The 19,798-nt window shown below is 35.6% G+C and overlaps 1 protein-coding gene across 4 annotated transcripts in view; it reads right to left on the reverse strand.

Annotated features, from left to right (window-relative positions):
- UBE3D (ubiquitin protein ligase E3D) overlaps positions 1-19,798 on the reverse strand; it is a 244,646-nt gene that overhangs the window by 191,483 nt on the left and 33,365 nt on the right. For all 4 annotated transcript variants that reach the window (XM_040474046.1, XM_040474045.1, XM_040474049.1 and 1 more), the window contains exons 5-8: positions 17,989-18,058; positions 9,257-9,326; positions 7,895-8,003; positions 4,895-5,058 (exon numbers count right to left, since the gene is read on the reverse strand). In XM_040474046.1, coding sequence (XP_040329980.1) covers positions 4,895-5,058; positions 7,895-8,003; positions 9,257-9,326; positions 17,989-18,058 — 413 coding nt within the window. The remainder of the gene's footprint in view (positions 1-4,894; positions 5,059-7,894; positions 8,004-9,256; positions 9,327-17,988; positions 18,059-19,798) is intronic.

Raw genomic sequence — 19,798 nt, forward strand, 5'->3', positions numbered from 1 at the left:
ATTTTATTTTATTTTATTTTATTTTATTTTATTTTATTTTATTTTATTTTATTTATTTATTTTATTTTCTACTTTAATACATAAAATAGAATAGTGGTTATCAGGGGCTGGGGGATAGAGGGAGAAAGAATTGTCTAATGGGTATAGAGTTTTCAGCTGCAAAATAAAAAAGCTCTGGCGATCTCATTTTGGAAAATGTGGGAAAATGTGGGAAGATCCACTACCAATAATAGGACTCATGACTTAAAACAATGAAGAGAATTCAATTTAGCTTTTAAAAAAAGCCCACTTCTTTGCACTTAGTGATTACATTCCCTAAATTCTTTTCTCTTATAGACATAAGAACAAAGGACTTAAAACCTATAAAATTCTTCATCATTGTTAATTAAAAATAAATCTAGTTTTCACATTTCCCTAAAGAAAATGAGCAAAGTATAACAATAAACATTTATGTTAGGTTTGTACTTATCCTTTTTACTCTAACTTAAAGTGTGGGATTATAGAGGTTTGGGCTCACGCTGCAGTAAAATTTCTCTTATTTGCTGGCCTAAAAAAAATTTCCAGAAACTAGTGGGCTGTGCCACCCAGAGGGAAAAGGTAGACACAGCTGGGTTTCAGGAGATAATCCACAACAGGGTTTTTCAACGTTGGCACTACTACCATTTGGGGCTGGATCATTCTTTGTTGTTGAGGCTCTCTGAGGCATTGTAGGATGTTTAAGAGCATCCTAGGCTTTACCTACTAGATTCTAGTAGCCCCTCAAGTTGTGACAACCAAAAATGTCGCAGACATTGCCAAATATCCCCTCAGGGGCAAAATGACTCCCATTCTAGAAAACAGGAGGCCATGGATGAATTGATGATTTAGCACAAACTGCAGAAGTAGTTAAGACAGGGTGGTCCAAAGCTAAAAAGTTAATATTTATGATCTAAATTCTGATATACAAACTAAATAATATAAGTTGTAAGATAATTGTGGGCAAGGGGTACGGGGATAAAAAACAATAGACTTCAAAATGTCAAGAGACATGTGTGTCTATTGCTAGAAAGAAAGAACATTCTAAATATGTTACTTGCCACTTTTTGTGTGTGTCCTCAAGGAACTAAAACCATAGTTACATTTGCTATTTTCCTCTTTTAGACTGCCATCTGGCAATCCACACTTCCACTAAAAAAAAAAAAAAATTGCAACCAATTGGACTAAAATAGTTAATGCACCACCCCACATGCCAAAAATATGCCAGGGAATCTACGGTTTGCTCAGTAATGCCCCCAAAGAAAGAAACTAATGTCTCTTAAAAGACAACGTCCTTGAAAGACAAAAGCAAGTAACTAGCAGAATGCTTACCCAACTTGTGAAGTTCCCCTCCTACCTTTGGGGGATAAAGAATAAAACAGTAGTAGAAGAAGAAAACAAAAGCAGTTATACACAACAGGCAAACTGAAGTCATCAAACTCATTTATTATATCCCTAAGACACGACATACAAAGTTAAAAAAGGAAAAAAAAAGTCCACTAATCAAATACAGAACACAACTGACTATAGTCATTGTATTTCCAGTGTCATGGTAATTTGTTAGGAATGAGCGAAATAATGAGACAGTGCATCGAATCTCTGTCACACAACTCAAAACAGGCAGTGTAAAGATTCTTCACAATAATGAATATAAGGTTCATCACAGTAACTTGGTCTACCACCGCTTCCTTTTTCTTAGCACCCAAAAGTTGTCAAAAGACAAACTGTCACAACCAAACTGGTATATCCTTAGAGTTCTCTTTCACAAATCCATAAAGGCAGTTACCAACAGAGGAACAGCAATTATCAAATATAAAAATAAGCAGAAAATGATGTACCATTCATTTGACAAATGTTTTGTTAAATGTGACCACAAATTTTCTATACTGAGAACTTCTACAAGAACTCACCTAGATGTAGTAAGGAGCAAGACGCACAAGGTCCTGGTTCACAAGGAGTATACATCCTAGCACATGAATTCTAGTGGAATTATCAAACATTTGCAGAAAGTAACACCGTAAAGCAAAGTTAGAAACACAAGGAACGTTTTCAAAGAGAGGAGAGTTAACACCAAAAGAAAAGAGTTAACAGAGAGAACAGAAGACTTGAAGTATCATTATTGGTATCACAGATACTGAGAGAACAATTCATTTGTAAGACAGAACAGATTGTGACATAAGAGAACATTTTGAATAAACACATTTAGATACATCTGTATGAAATCTTAGAAAAACAATGATAAAGAGAAATACTATAGGTTTTCAGAGAGATAACATATAAGAGATTTTCAGATACTCAAGGATTGACTACAGTCCAACTTTAACAGTACATAAAAGAGCAGATTTCATCAAATCAATGAAACAAAGACTAGTAAGTGAAAAACCAAACTGTAAAAAGATATATACTATACAGTACTATTTGTAAATATTTTTAAAACATCAAATATTTTTATGGAAATGGACTTATACAATAAAAATATAAAACCACTTATGGCCATGATACGTAAGAGGGAAGCAAGGGGAGCCTGGGCGGCTCAGTTGGTTAGGCATCCAACTCTTGATTTCAGCTCAGGTCATGATCTTGCAGTTTTGTGAGTTCAGGCTCTGTGTCAGGCTCTGTGCTGACAGTGAGGAGCCTGTTTGGGATTCTCTCTCTTTCTCCCTCTCTCTCTACCCCTCCCCTCTGTCTCTCTCAAAATAAAGTTTAAAAATATATTAAAAAAAAAAAAAAAAAAGAGGGAAGCAAATAGGTCAGGTCAGGGCAGTGGCTTGGTACTTCCCTAAGAAGAAACTGCCACCATCACCAGAATCATACATGATCTCAACATAGAGGACAGAGTTCAGGAGACAGGGAGAAAAGAAGAAATGCAAAACCTTATTAAGGAAAAGTCTTTTCTCTTACTGCAGGTAAGAAGGGACTACTATATAACAAATTAGCAAGTAAAAAAAAAAAAAGGAAAGTAAATATAACAATATTAACATCAGGCAAATTCAAATTAAGCGGAAATAGCATTACATAGAAGGGCAGCAAAAATCTCTTCTGGATAAAATATGCAATTAGTCAAGTTGTCATGGCACAAATATTTATGTACCTAATAACATAGCTTCAAGATATACAATGCAAAAACTGATACCAAAATCAGAAGAAAATAACTTAGTCATAATCATAGTGTGATTTAACACATCCTTCTCAAAAGTCCACATTTCAAATAAATAAAAAACATAAAAGATTTTAACAAGCTTCACCACATAAATCCACATAAATCTATAAAGGCACACACAAACACAGAAGTAAATGTAGAATACAAGCAACAAAGAGCTTAAAAGGTAACTATGTATTAGGCCATACACGTGCACACATACATACACACACCAAAGTGCCCAAAACATCAAAGCATAAGCCAGAGTCTCTGATCATACCTCAAAACAACAAAAGGATCTATATCTGACCTGTTTCATTTAGACTGGCATCAGATGGACAAAAATCTAAATGGCAGTTTGGGTGACGTTACAGAAAAATGGGCATTTATAGAAACTTCAGGTAGGAATATAAATTTGCAATGCCTTTTTACAAAGTAACTAGTATTATCTATCAAAATTTTAAATGTTGTACCATTGCTTCAGCAATTCTACTTCTAGAAATCCCTTATAAAAAAAGTACACATAATTACAAACCAAATTTGTATAACGACACACAATGAAATGTTACTTATAGCAGCAAAATGGTAATAACCCAAGTATCTATCAACAGAAAAACAGTTAAATTATTTATAGTACACCCATTACATAAAATGCAAAGCACTGACTTGTAAATAATCTCCCAGGACACAGTGTTGCTTTCTTTTTAAGTGTAAAAAATACACATGTATCTTCCAAATTATGTTAAGATGAAAAATAAATAGAAAAAGGAATTGAAGAATATACAACATACTTTTTACTTCCAGAAAGGGGCATGATGGAGAACTTTCACATTTTACTTTATGTATGTCTCAACTGTTTAAATATTTTATGATTGGTACTGCTTATATAATCCAAAAAAAAAAAAGATGAGCAATTTTTCAAAATTTCGTATTTACTTCCTAGAAAACAACTGGCATCTTTCTGTTCTTAGTACAAATTTGATCAAACCCATTGGAGAGTACAAGACAAGTATAAACTTCAATCTGTTCTCTCTGCCAGGAACACTGCTCTCTCAGATAAAGCTTACTCTTTCACTTAAGTTTTCCACTTAAATATTGTCTTAGGAAACATCCTTGACTTTTCAACATAAAATGACAACCTCCTACACCCATCCTACTCCTCCCCAACTACTTTACCTTGCTTTGTATTTCAGGAGAGTAATTTAACACCTGTGTTTTGTGATAATAGTACCTACCCCACAGGGTTGTTGTTAGGCTTAAAGGAGCTAGAAGCCCACAGATGAGTGCCTGACTCTTTAGCGGGAGCCACGAGTCACATGGCCACATTGGTCCAAGGTTTTATGCCTCTTTTGTTTATGGTCTGCCTTCCCCCCATTAGAATGACAATCCCAGGAAGAAAGGACTAGGTTTTTTTCACCATTGCATCCCCAATGCCTGGAAAGTGCTTATCAGTAAATATTCATAGCTTTTGATGCCTGATTAAGTACTACAGCCATATGCATAGACAGCTGAGATTACAAGAAAAAGACCAATTATTTTCAGTAAAAGCAAGCTTTGTACACATTAGCATGAATCATCTGTAATAATTCAATCTACTTGAAAGCATAACATTTAGCAGTACAACTCCTAGAAGCTTCAAATAGGGAAGTGGCATAGTACCATTTAATTCATTGATTTCTCAACACCAAATGGCAAAAGAAACTAAACAACGTGGAATGAGGAAACAAACACACAACTTACTTTTCATTCCTGCTTTTGACACATGGCTGGTAGAGGACCTTGACAGCATTCCAGGCAGAACTGGAATCTGCCTTTAAGATGTCTTCCAACAGAGGGAATTTTGTGATACCTCTGGAACTTCCCAAAGATTCAATCACCAAACTGTCTGAGTTTAAAAGCCATAGCTAAAGATATGGAGAGAAAAGTCCAAGTATAAGGATATCATTATCACTCATTATCATATTTCATACCATCACTAAAAAACAAAACACAAATAAAACTATAAAATACCAGAAAATAATACAGGAGAACCATGTATATAATTTTTAAGTACGGTAAGTCTTTCAAAGTATAACATCTGGTAGAGTCACCGAGATTATAAAAGTTAAAAAAAGAAAAAAGAGAGAGAGAGACAACTAACTAGGAGAAACTATTTAATAGTATATAACAAAGGTATTATCTATAATATATACAGCTCCCAGGAAACAATAAGGGGGCAAAAACAGCCCAACAGAAATAAAGGCAAAGAATATGTACAGAATTAACAGAAGGAATAAGTGATAAACATATAAAAATGTTAATATAACTAGTAATAAGGAAATGTGAAAATCATCTGCCACCCTTTTCCACTTATCAGATTTGCAAGTACAACAAGATGGCACCATCCAGTTCAGAAGAGGGGTCTGGACTGCTGGCAGAAGAGTTTTGGGATTTGGATGCCTGCTGTTCATTGAGGAGCTCAGCAGGCGTCTGGCTTCAGCCTTACCCCAGGAGCTCTGAAGCAAGAATCCCACCCACAAAATCTGTCCCACCTTCAGACAGGAGGCCCCTTCTTTTTGCACAACAGGGTCAAATCAATGGCAGTAGGCGGACCAGAGCAGGGGTGGGAAGAGGTAACTTTCTGAACAAGGTGACATCTGTCACATAAGGGCAAGTCTCTGGAGAAGAGGCAGCTGAGTGCCATTAGCAGTCCACACCTCTCAGCAGCTGGGAAATGGGTGTATCAGCCTGAGTAAAGGGGATCTGGGTGGGGTACCAAGAATGCCTCACTATACGGGATAAATTAATACAGCTTCTCTGGAGGATGATAATTATCAATTTAAAATACACAAATTCTAATACCGTATTAGATTAAAAAGGTCTGTTTCTAAAGAAGTGCTAAAATACACATGCGAAGATCACTTTCATTGCCGCACTGTCTTTAACAGCCACACACTGGAATTCTAGACCTTAAAGACGCTGATCTACATTTACACTAACAAGAAACAATCCTTATGATACACTGCTGTGTGGAGTAAACATATTGAAGAAAAATGCTCATCATATGATTCTGGTATGTTTTACAAACAAAAGCAAAATGTAAGTGTATGAACATGTAGTCATATATGGATGGGGGAAATGTTGGAAGTACACATACCAAATTAATAATTTTTATCTTCAAATACTATAATATAGCAAGACAGGAGAGAAGACAAGGTGGAGGAATACCACTGCCATATTCTTCACACTGTCTGTTTCAAGAATGTATTACTTTTATAACAAAGACATTTTTTGAATTTAAATATTATATTAGTAGTAGATTTTAAAAGTTCCTATTCCTGAGTTTTAACTTGAAAACCTTACAGTAAAAGAAAATTAAAACTAATTTCAGACTATGACTATCAGGCATACTCAGTATTAACTTCAGTCAAAAAGTATTTTAGTTTTGGTAGAAATTATCTGAGTCAGAGAAGCATGGGGTCCCCATAATGGATGGCCAGCTACGAAGCCACACCTAACAACAACCTAACCCCCTGCCTCCTTCCAGCTACCATGTTTCCCTATTAGCTTGTGAGTTCCTTAATGGCATTTTTTGCTCTACCCTCAACACCTAGAACAGTGCCTTTATAATAAGAAATGTTCAATGTATGTTTACTGGTTGAATAAAATAGATATGGAGGCAGAAAAGAGACTTGGGCCTTAAGATTCTCATATAAGTGGTCCAAATTCTTTTCTGCAGACCATTATTTCTAACAGCAACAGTATAATAGTAGATGCTTGTGGTACATGAAGGAAACGATTCTGTTAACTGCAGGGCCTCTTATCCCAAACTTGCCACTCCTTCTCAAACATCAATGTGTTAACATCAGGATCTCAAAGAGGTATCTGCACCCCTGTGTTCACTGCAGCATCATTTACAACAGCCAAGATGCGGAAACAATCTAAATGTCCATCAACAGATGAATGGATAAAACAAATGTGCTGCATACATACAATGGGTTACTCAGCCTTAAAAAAGAAGGAAACCTTGTAATATCCAACAACACAGATGAACTTTGAGGACGGTATGCCAAGTAAAATAAGCCAGACACCGAAGGACAGTACTGCCGGATTCCACTTACATAAGGAATCTAAAACAGTCCAACAGATAGAAGCAAAGAGTAGAATGATGGCTGCCAAAGGCTGGAAGGAGGGAGAAATGGAGAGTTGCTAATGAAAAGAGTATAAAGTTAAAGTTAGGCAAGACGAATAAGTACTAGAGATCTGCGTATTATATTGTGCCTATAATTAACAATACTGTTAGCATGCACTTAAAAATCTATGAAGAGGGTAGATCTCACATGAAGTGTTCTTACCACATACACACATATATATAAAAACAGGAGCAACAGAATATATTTTAAACATAAGAGTATCAAAAAGGAAAAACAGAAAAATCAATAGGGGGAAAAAAGTGACAGAGACAGAACTGTGTTATACTGACCAAGAAAAGTCATTAACAACTTAGAGTAAAAAACTTTATTTTGTGGTGTGAGCAGGTTTCAGGTTTTATTTTTCTCTATATCCCCAGTACCTAGCACATAAAGCCACTTGCTCTTTTGTTATTGAGTTTGGTTTGGGAATTCAATGGATATTACAAATTCAGTATTTGATCGTTTATTTTCTAGACCTGAGAATTAAGAAAAGAGAATGGCAAGACTAAAGAATTTCTGAGACCCTGGATTACCAGACTACAGAAAGATGGGAGAAATAACATCTTACCAAGATGTACACTTTGCTGTCATGACCTTGAATAGTGAATCTAAAAGTGCTTCTTGCAGTGGAGAGTTCCACCAGACACTGGGCGATAACACTCTGTACAAACTGGGACCTGTTTGAACAGAAATCAATTTTCACAATGTGCCTCTCATAATAACTCTCACTGGCAAGAGGAGCCAAAAATACCCACAGGGTACCTAAAAGGCAGAGGCGTGTGCAGCCAGACTTTTCTATATGCTACTCATTCCTTCACAGACTGTGCTAATGTGGATTTTAATATATTTTAATATATTTGTGTTTGCTCCAGTCTTATAATCTATTCTCCAATCCTTAATACATTTCCCACCCTGAACCTAACTATTCCCTGACTGAATAAAAAAAAATACTGTATTAGACATGTTAATATTCCACTTGTGCTATAGCACATTAAACGGTGAGTTAAATAAAAAAAAAATAATAAAAAAATAAAAAAATAAATAAACGGTGAGTTAAAAAAGAAGGCGAGATGTTTCCTCCCAGACATTAGACAGTTATCTACAATGATTTCCATTTGGAGCCCCTCAAAAAGTCAGAGCTGAGGTACAGAATCAAAGTATTTACAGGAGGATAAATTTTAAGGTTAAAATCAGATTGCCATAATTTTCAGATATCCATAAATGAGTTGAAAGATATGCTATAATTAACTTCTGTTTGCAAACTAAAAAGATTCCAAGAAAGAAAACACTAGTAGATTTAGTGGCTAAGTAACATTTTTAAAAAAAACACAGGAGTTGTGGGGCGCCTGGGTGGCGCAGTCGGTTGAGCGTCCGACTTCAGCCAGGTCACGATCTCGCGGTCCGTGAGTTCGAGCCCCGCATCAGGCTCTGGGCTGATGGCTCGGAGCCTGGAGCCTGTTTCCGATTCTCTCTCTGCCCCTCCCCCGTTCATGCTCTGTCTCTCTCTGTCCCAAAAATAAAAATAAAAAAACAACAACAACAACAAAAAAAAAACAGGAGTTGTTTGAAAACTGACCCACGTTTCACATTTTAAATAAGTCAAATTAAAACAGAAACAATTATTCAAAACCTATTAGTGATTAGGTTGTAAGAACTTGGATATCTGGCAAATAGAAAGAAGCACAAAAAGCTTTCAGAATTTGAAGATGTTAATATAAGCACATTTGTTTATGCCAATTTGTAAGCAAGCCATAAATGAATCCTCAAATCTTGTATATGTGTGGTTTGCTTCAACTGTCTAAAAGCCTTTCTCAAGGGTTTTTTTTCCCCAATAAGGAGGTATAAATAAAAATGAATTCCCAAATAATCAATTGTACCTATCATTCTCCACATTTAAAATTACAGAATAAACTTAATTTGCTATTTATACCTTGGTATGATGGGAAAATTTCTTTCAGATGGCTGAATAATTATCTCTGTCATATAAAACTTGGTGGTTTCTAGAAACAAAAAATAAGAAAATTAAAAATCTTCCCATTGCACTAACATTTTTATTGTGGACATGTTGGTCCCTAATTATGACATCCCAAATTGAATATTCAGTATGTATACTGATAAAATTAACATTCAGTAAAACTTTTCCCCAAATGACTTAGTAATTAAGATGAGAGAGCATTGATGACTACAAGGAGAGAGTCCTGAGACTTGAGAGGGCTCGATGTTGTTTCAGCAGGTCATGGCCCAAGTGAATCTGGTGCAAGGACACTCTGTTTACACACACAGAAGGTAGAAAACTCAGTCACATCACAGTCATAGCCCACTTATGTAGAAAGTAGTCATCTAGTTTTCTTGTTTCTATGGAGTAGTCACAAATCTAGGAATCATTGAAAAAGGCTTTTTCATCATGGTGTCCCAAAGCCCATGCAAAAATGCTGTGAACCTCACATGAGTATTTCCCAGAATCTCACTGAGTCTACTAATGTATAATTTCCAACAAATCTGGTTATCTGATTAGTTTACAGAAAAATTTAAACAGTAAACTAAATATCTTACAGAAATGAATATAAACATAACCATTCTGAATTTACAAAATCCACCAAAAAATGTTTATTTTTACTAATAATGAAGGAATACAAATTAAAAGGAGATATTCTTTAGCATCAAATAAATATTTTTAAATGATAAAATGCAGCAATGAGGAAAATATGGAGAAGTGGGTGCACTTATTCACATATTGCTGTCAGAATTGCAAACGATAGATTTCTGGAAAGCCACTTGACGAAGACCTTAAATATATTTTGATACCATCATTAAACATCTAAGAACTTATCTCAAAGAAATATTCATATCTATAAAATTTTATCTGTAAATAAGCTCATTAATTAAACTGAAAATAAGTTGTTTAAAAATTGAAACTGGTTGGGCTAAACAATTATACATTTAAGGAAGAGAATGCTATGCAGGCATTAAAAACGGTGTGCCAAACAATTTTTAATTGTTTTAATAAGACGGAAAAGCATTCTCAGTACATTGTCTGAAAATGTTTTCAATTTTTCAATGTAACACACAAAAAAAGGCAAGAAAATCAATAGACAGTTTAACATATTATTATATAGCTAGAGCCATCATGATGCATTTATCTATTTCTTCAAGTTCAGTTTCACTTTACTATTTTGAAGTCATGTTATTAGATGCAAAAATGAACCTTTTAACATTAAGTGAGCCCTTTCATCCCAGCCGCTGTTAAAATACAATTCTACAATTTTAATCCCACAAGGTATTATTATTATTGCCTTATGCAGTTAGTGTCCACTTAATGTCTCCCACATATTTACCACTTTTCTTTACCAAACCTTCTTGAACTTACACCTTCTATCTGGGATCATTTTCTTTTACCTTCTACAGGTAGAATTCTATTCTTCTACAAGTAGAATTTCTTTTAATAAAAAACAAACCAGTAGAAATGAATTATTATAGTGTTTGTCAGAAAATATATATATCTTTGTCTTGATTCTTTCCTATCAAGACATTTTCATCATGTAAAATCCTAGGTTAACAGTTTTTAACCTTTGTACATATTGACATTCATTCCATTGTCTTCCATCTTCCATTACTATTGTTCCTTTGAGAGTGATATGTCACTTTTCTTTGTTTTTAAGATGTTCTGGTTTTTGTTTAGTTGTTTGCAGTATCACTCAGATATGTCCAGCTATAGACTTCTTTTTATTTATCTTACCTGGGCCCCATTTAATTAGAATTCATTGGACCTCCTCAATTTGTAGACTGTTTTTCATCACTTTTGTAAAATTCTTAGCAATTATCTCTTCAAATATTGTCCATGCTCCATTCTATTTCTTTCCCTTCCAGAAATCTGATTAAACATACGCTGTTAGAGTATGGAGATTCCTCAAAAAGTTAAAAACAGAACTACCCTATGATTCAGCAAGTGGACTGCTAGGTATTTACTCAAAGAACACAAAAATACTAACTCAAAGGGGCACATGCAACCCAATGTTTATAGCAGCATTATCAACAAAAGCCAAATTATGGAAAGAGCCCCCAAATCAATTGACTGGTGAATGACTACACACACACACACACACACACACACACACACACACACACACACACACACACACTGGAATATTACTCAGCCATAAAAAAGAATGAAATCTTGTCATTTGCAATGATGTGGATGGAGCTAGAGAGTATTGTGCTAAGCAAAGTCAGTCAGTCAGAGAAAGACAAATACCATATGATTTGACTCATGTGAATTTAAGAAACAAAACAAATGATCCTAAGGGAAAAAAAGAAAGGAAAACCAAGAAACAGACTCTTAATTATAGAGAACAAACTGACGGTTACCAGAGGAGAGGGGGATGGGCTAAATGAGTGATGGGATTAAGGAGTGTACCTGCTGTGATGAGCACCAGATATTGTATGTAAGTGCTGAATCATTTAATTGTACACCTGAAAATAGTATTACACTATATGTTAACTGGAATTTAAATAAAAAAATAACCAAACAAAACATATGTTAGATCTTCTCAGTGTATGTTTTATGTCTTACTTTCTCCCATATTTTTTGCCTTGTCTCTCTGTGCTGGCTCCAGATTTTTCTTCTCAATTGTCTATTCATTAATTCTTTCTCTAAGTTGTACCTAATCTGCCATTAAAACCTCCACCAAATTCTAAATTTCAGTTATATATTTTTTAGAAATTCCATTATAGATCTTTACCAAATATTCTTGCTGTTGTCTCCTTTTCCTTTGGATACCTTCAAACCTCTCTTATAAATATAGAAAGTATGATTGTTCCAGTTTATGTCTGCGAATTCCAGTAACAGAAGTCTGTTTCTGTTGTTCGCTATTTTTGTTAGTTCTTGTTGATGAAAGTCTAGTCTACTTGTATGTTTATTTATCTTTGGTTGTATGGTGAACACTGTACTTGACAAATTATTTGTGGTATTCTGAGTTTTACAATGAAGGTATTTTCCTCCGGACGTGATATGCATTTGATTTTTGGCAGGCACAAGGTGTTATGGCTAGCCCACAGCAGACTAACCAAGTTCAAGACTTGAAATTCCCTAAAGTGCCAAAGGATTGATAGGACCTGTCTGTAATTCCACAGGGCTGTTCCACTTCTGATTCACCTCCACAGTAAGGGTATGGGTCTTTAGGGCCTCCAATTTTTGTGCAGAGAGTACTCTACTAGGTTCCCTTTTTGTGTAGTCTTTAATTTATACCTTTACTTCTCAAAGCAATCAAAATAAAAGTTCTAATTTTAGAGAATTGGCACAATGTATTGAAAAGGTGACTTCAATTTTGTGCTAACTTTTGAGTTTACTTTTGTGGTAATTTACCCACATATTTTCTATTTATCTTGCTCTTCATTTCTTCCTGTGGATTCCAATTACCTTTTCTTTTACTTCAGCTTGAAGAACTTTATCATTTTTTGTAGAAAAGGTCTGCAAGTAATGCATAACTTCCATCTATTTATATGAAAATGCCCTTATTTTGCCTTCATTTTTTGAAGGACAGTTTTGCTTGATATAGAATTGTTAGCTGACAGTTGTTTGTTTGTTTTTTTAATGTTTTTCTCCCCACCCCCAGCATTTGAATATCTCATTTTAGTGTCTCCTGGCTGTCATATTTCCGTAAAAATTCAGCCTTAATTGTATCATGAAATCCCTGTAAGAGATGTTTTGTACTTTCAAGATTCTCTCTTCATCTTTGGCTTCTATTAGTTTGACTACAATGTGGCTGGGCGAGGTGTCCTTTGTGTTTACCCTACTTTTCATTGCAATTCTTGGATCTAAAAGTTAGTATTTTTCACCAAAGTTGCCAAGACTTCAGCCATTTTTTCCACAATTTTTTTTTCTGCTGACTTATTCTTTTCCTTCTCACCCCGAGACTCCATTTACACATCTACCGAAGCACTTGATATTGTCCCACAAATATCTGAGGTCCTGATCATTTTGATTCAGAACTTTTTCTCTCTGTTCTTTGGATAGGTGAATTTCTATTAATATACCTTCAAGTTCAATGATTATATTTTTTCTTCTGCCATCTAAAATATGTAGTATAGGGGCGCCTGGGTGGCGCAGTCGGTTAAGCGTCCGACTTCAGCCAGGTCACGATCTCGCGGTCCGTGAGTTCGAGCCCCGCGTCGGGCTCTGGGCTGATGGCTCAGAGCCTGGAGCCTGTTTCCGGTTCTGTGTCTCCCTCTCTCTCTGCCCCTCCCCCGTTCATGCTCTGTCTCTCTCTGTCCCAAAAATAAATAAAAACGTTGAAAAAAAAATTTAAAAAAAATAAAATAAAATAAAATAAAATATGTAGTACAGCTAATCTAGTAAATTTTTTACTTACTGTACTTTTGAGCTCTGTAATTACCAATGATTTTCTCTTTGAAGTTTCCAATTTGTTGAGATTTGCTATTAGTTCACTCAAGAGGTTTTTGTTTTAATTCTTTGCCATATTTATAACAGCTACTTCAACATCTTTGTCTACTAAGTCGAATATTTGTGCTTACTCATCACCTGTTTATTGAGTCCTGTTTTTTCTTTGAGTATCAATCACTCTTTTCTGCTTCTTTGCATGTCTAGTAATTTCTAAATGGAAGTAGGACATTGTATGTAATATACCGTCACTATCCTGGATTTTGTTTTGTTCTTTCAAGGATTGTTGGCTGATAAGTATAATAGTCAATTAACTAACCTGGGCTCAAACTATGAAATATGTCTCCCCACAGTGTGTAGCCACTAATGTTTCTGCTCAGTTTTATTTTATGTAGCCTGGCTCCCTAGGAAGTATCCACTATACCTTCATAGTTCAGCTGTCAGCATATTTGGGGAGATGTTTTGCTTAAATACTTCAAGCCATTAAGGTTTTTACCTTCTGCTGCCCAATTGTGTTATCGACTGAGAAATGAAATTAAAGGCATGGGAAAATGTGCACGTCTCCCCAAGCTTTCAATTCTTATTAGATGCTTTGGCATCTATTATGTGCATTTAGCAGTCAGCCAGAACTGTGTGAAAAGCTTATCATCTCAGCCTGTCTTTAGCCTTTTGCTTCCAAAATCTCCGTCTTAAGTTTCTAGTTTCTCCTTTGCCTATTGAACTTCACGTTATTATGGCTATAAAACCATGGAAATGTTTCCTTTCTTGTTCAACCTTCTGCTTTCCTGTAGTGCATAACTTCTTTTTCATTGGATTAGTTTTCCAAGCACCTTTAGCTAATTCTTCCCATATGATAGAATGGCTTATCTCAAGACTGTTACATGTGGTCATATACATCAAAGAATGTATCAGTTTCATTTTGTAACTGAAAACATGTTTATTGCAATCTTCTCTCCTTTTGTTTCAATCTCTAGGCCTGCTGTGCGTCCCTCACTCTGAGACTCCCTTATCTGTGTTAGATAATGTTTCCCAAAACCAATGTCTTCTCTCTCGAGGTTAAATCCTTAGTTTTGGTGAGATATATCCTATATCACATTCCTAAGGAAAATGTACATTTGAGGTCTATGTGTTATCTTCATACTTGATTGATAGTTTGTGACAGAATTATGGATTAAAAATATTTTTTCCTTCTAAATTATGAAGGCATTGCTTCATTGTCTTCCAGCTTTCAAAAATGCTGTTAAGAGTTCAATGCCATTCTTGGGGCACCTGGATGGCTCAGTCAGTTGAGTGTCCGACTCTTGATTTAGGCTCAGGTCATGATCTCATGGTTCATGGGATCGAGTCCCATGTCAGCTCTGCTGACAGCACGGAACCTGCTTGGGATCCTCTCTTTGCCTCTCTCTCTCTGCCCCTCCCCTGTGCACATGCTCTTTCTCTCTCTCAAAATAAATAAACTAAAAAAAAGAGTTCAATGCCATTCTAATTCCTAATCCTTTGTTCACTACTTGTTTTTTTTTTTTTTTTTTTCCTTTGGAAACTTCTTCCTTGGTATTCAGAAATTACTCAATGATGCAGCTTTGGGTAGCTGCCCTCCCATCCCATTCATCATACTGGACATGCAGTGGGCCCCTTCAGTTGAGAAACTGAAGCCCCAGCTCTGGAAAATAGCCTTGTAATGTGTTTTTAGTATTTCTGTTCTTTGATAATTTCCTAAACTCTGTTGTCTATATTCTTTCTTTCTAGAATTTCTTTTTAAAAAAAATTTTTTTTTTCAACGTTTATTTATTTTTGGGACAGAGAGAGACAGAGCATGAACGGGGGAGGGGCAGAGAGAGAGGGAGACACAGAATCGGAAACAGGCTCCAGGCTCTGAGCCATCAGCCCAGAGCCTGACGCGGGGCTTGAACTCACGGATCGCGAGATCGTGACCTGGCTGAAGTCGGACGCTTAACCGACTGCGCCACCCAGGCGCCCCGCTTTCTAGAATTTCTATTAGCTAGATGTTGACTATCCTAAAAGTCTCCATTCATTCATTCATTCATTCAATAAATATTTATTGGGTACCCACTATGTGCCAGATATTGTTTTAATGCTGAGGTTATAGTGATAAATGAGATAGACAATATCTGTATCCTCAGGAAACTTACATGATGGTTTTTCCCACAATTCCTTTCCAATTTTCAATATCTGACTTTTGGTTCTGATTTAGGAGATAAGATAATTCCTTAATTTTATCTTTTAGTCCTTTCATTACTTTTTTTAAGCAGTCACATCTTTAGTTCTATATTCTCTGAATTATGGAGACAATATTATTTCATTTCTCTAAGAACATTATTTTTGTTCAAGATTTTCTTCTGTTTTATACATTAATTTGTTTTTCTTGGTGCTTTATTCTGTTTACTTGATTATTTACTTCAGTCTCTTAGTTGGAGGTTTGCTCTAATATTTTTTGATTCTCAGCAATCCATTCATATTTAAGTATAAATAAAAAAAATACTGACAGGAAACTCTTACATGTAGGTACAAGGCTTGTTGACTGTAGGATGGCTAGATCTAGGCTCATTTTACTGTTGAATGACCCCTAAAAGAGTATCTGCAAATCTCTTCTCTGATTGGTATTCTTTCATTTTCCAAGAAGAGTCCTCTAATCTCCTACCTTGAGAGTATAAGCAAGTTGCAAATACAGGAATCTTAGGAGTTTTACAGCTCCATATAAAAATTTTGAATTAACCATCCTTCCTCCAGGCAGGATGGTTAATTCAAAATTTTTTTTCCCTGCTACTTGTTGCTCCAAATTCTGACCAGCTCTGAAGCTCTACCGCGAGTACTGGCTCACTCCTCACTCAGATGATCTGCAGACACTGAGACTGCAGCTTCCTCCACACTGCCAAGTGTGTTCCCACACCTCTCAGCTTTACAGTTTCCAAAAATGTCTGCTTATATCTCTTGTTTACATTACTGTCACTTCCTCTTAATTTCTCATGGTCTCTGTGGATATACATATTTTTTATTCCTTAACTGGCATTTTAACTGGGCTTCAGGGACAAGAGAAAAGAATAAAAAATTAAAAAATCGGGGCACCTGGGTGGCTCAGTTCATTGAGGGCCAACTTCGACTCAGGTCATGATCTCACGCTCCTTGAGTTCGAGCCCCGCATCAGGATCTCTCCTGACAGCTCAGAGCCAGGAGCCTACTTCAGATTCTGTGTCTCTTTCTCTCTCTGCCCCTCCTCTGCTCATACTCTGTCTCTCTCTTCTTTCTCTAAGATAAATAAAAAAAAATAAAAATTATAAAAAAAAATCAATTTGCCTAATTTGACTGGAAGACTTAAAACTTTCTAAGTTGTTGCTTAAAGGGCTTGCTTTCATTCTCCAAAGTGACATTGGGGATGGCATCCTTTACCACTGCTCATTCTTTCTTTTCTGTTCACTCCGAGCAAGTCAACTACTTACAAGATTCTGATGATTTTAAGAAACAACACTACCATCTGCCTTCTTTAGGTGCACCAGCTTTACTTACATTTCTAAAATTGTATTTAAAACAATTATTTGTCATCCATAAAGCTAATGCAGCATGTTGTAGCTCTCCAGACATTTTCAAATCCTGGAGCCTGCTTCAGATTCTGTGTCTCCCTCTCTCTCTCTGCTCCCCCCCTGCTCACACTTTGTCTCTCTTTCAAAAATGAATAAACATTAAAAAAAAATAGTAATGCAATTTAATTATCATGATTTTATTATATTTGAAAGTGATTTAACATAGACTTTATATAAATATAATTATCGGGAAGAGAATAGGAACAGAGCACGAAACTCAGAATATGTTTTCTTCCATTTCAAAAGTTCTCTTTCAACCCCCAGCCCAAAATACAGCCCTAAGGCAGATGGCAGCCAAGAAAACTTCTTCATCATCTCTAGCAACCAACAATTCTGACTGAGGAGTTGTACTGAGAAAAAAGCCCTGATATTCTTTAAGAAAGACCCAAGGACAAACTTTATACTGTAGCTTTATATCCACTAAGAGGATTTGAAATATTGAAAATGACCCAACCTAAGTTTAAAACTCAATACTATGTACTTATAAAGGTCAAAATACACAAACTTCTTGGCATATTTGATGATATGTTACTTGATTTCTATTTTAAAAATCATCAATTTTACAACATGTATTAGTTATCTATCTTTCACATAGATTTCCTATAAAATCTCCTTCTACTCGTTTTTAATAAGGCGGCAATCATTTTGGTTTTATTATGAAATTCTTACCTGATGACATGGTCTCTCCCAACATTACCTTGCAACGCTTACAAATTACTTTGGTATTTGCCTTTGGTTTCTGTAGAACAGAAAAATGTCATTTAAATGTCATTCAGCTTTTCTTAAAAGGAATATATAATTTTAACATAGTCTCTAGAGTATACTTTGAACTTTACATTTTATTTTGCCCTCTACTAAATAGTGAGAACACATTTAGCTTGTATGCATAATTCACATGCACAGAGATTTTTTTTTTCAGATCTAAAGACAAAATAATGAACACACTGATTTTTCCAAACCTAACCACTTCTTGATAATCTATTGTAAACAATTCGAAAAAGAAGCACTTTACATTTCTAAAATGTACTTCCAAATACACATTATCATTTAGAATGAGTAGATGGCAGGCAACAAAGGCAGAGAGAGTAGGTGACTTGTTCTAATTCATGTGTCTGCAAACAGGAGAATCAAAAATTAGAGCCATTATTTTGATTTCTAGTCCAGTGTAACTTATGTAAAAGTAATCTATAATTCATAGGCCCTCACCAGAAGTCAAAAATATGTAACCAGGGTAACTGGGTGGCTCAGTCAGTTAAGCAGCTGCCTTTGGCTCAGGTCATGATCTCAAGGACAGTGAGTTTGAGACCCTCATGGGGCTCGGGACTGATACACAGAGCCTGCTTGGCATCCTCTCTCTCCTCTCTCTCTCTGCCTCTACGCTGCTTGTGCTCTCTCTCTCAAAATAAGTAAATAAATTTAAAATTTAAAAAAAAATTTTTTAACACATTTGGGGTGCCTGGGTGGCTCAGTCGTTCCAACTTTGGCTCAGGTCATGATCTAATGGTTCATGGGTTCAAGCCCCACGTCAGGCTCTGTGCTGACAGCTCAGAGCCTGGAGGCTGCTTCGTATTCTGTCTTCATTTCTCTCAGTTGTCTCTCTCTCTCTCTCTCTCTCTCTCTCTCTCAAAAAATAAATAAAAACATTAACAATTTTTAAAAAAATAAATTTAACACGTTCATATAACATATTTTTCTACTTAAGATATTCATTATAATTGGAAAAACTGGATAGTGCTCTCAGAGAAATTCCTGAAGCATTCTTAAACTGTAAAACCCCAAATTCATCATTTGGGATGCAGATTAAAATTGCTAGCATCCATCTAATTCTATAATATATACATTCTATGTACAATGTACAATATGCACAATTCTACAACATATACATATATGGAATTATATACCTAAAAGTAATATAATGTTATATGTCAATTATACCTCAATTTTTTTAAAAAAAAACTGATTTTTAGTTTTTTATATGAGATTATGTTAGAAGCAGTAGCATGGTGGTTAAGAGCCCTGAGTCTGGGGCCAGACTTCCCAGGTTTACATCCCAGTCCTGCTATTTATTACACACATAACCTTGAGCAAGTTAATTAACCTGTTTTGGTTTCCTCACCTGTTTAAGGTAGTAAATAGTAGTGTTCTACTCATTAGTGTTGTTTATTAGTATTTAAAAGGGAGTGTTATAAAGCACTGTCCCAGGCTCATGTTGACTGCCAGGTGGATGTTACGTAAACAAAACATAGTTTGGGCACATGTCATTCAAGGAACAGGCTGAAAACCCATATCCTCCCACAGAGACCAATTTTTTGCCTTTTACTGGACAACTGCATATTAAGAATCTACCAAAAAATATGCTTTTTTCACATCCATAGCAATACCTTTGTTAAAACCATGTAACATTCCTCTCACATAGACACACTGCAACATGGCAGATGTCACGTAAAAGTGGGTGGGGAGAAGGAATTTCTGCAACTCT

This window comes from Herpailurus yagouaroundi, unplaced genomic scaffold (genome assembly GCF_014898765.1).
Source record: "Herpailurus yagouaroundi ecotype Mexico unplaced genomic scaffold, PumYag 139, whole genome shotgun sequence".
Taxonomy (NCBI): Eukaryota; Metazoa; Chordata; class Mammalia; order Carnivora; family Felidae; genus Herpailurus; species Herpailurus yagouaroundi.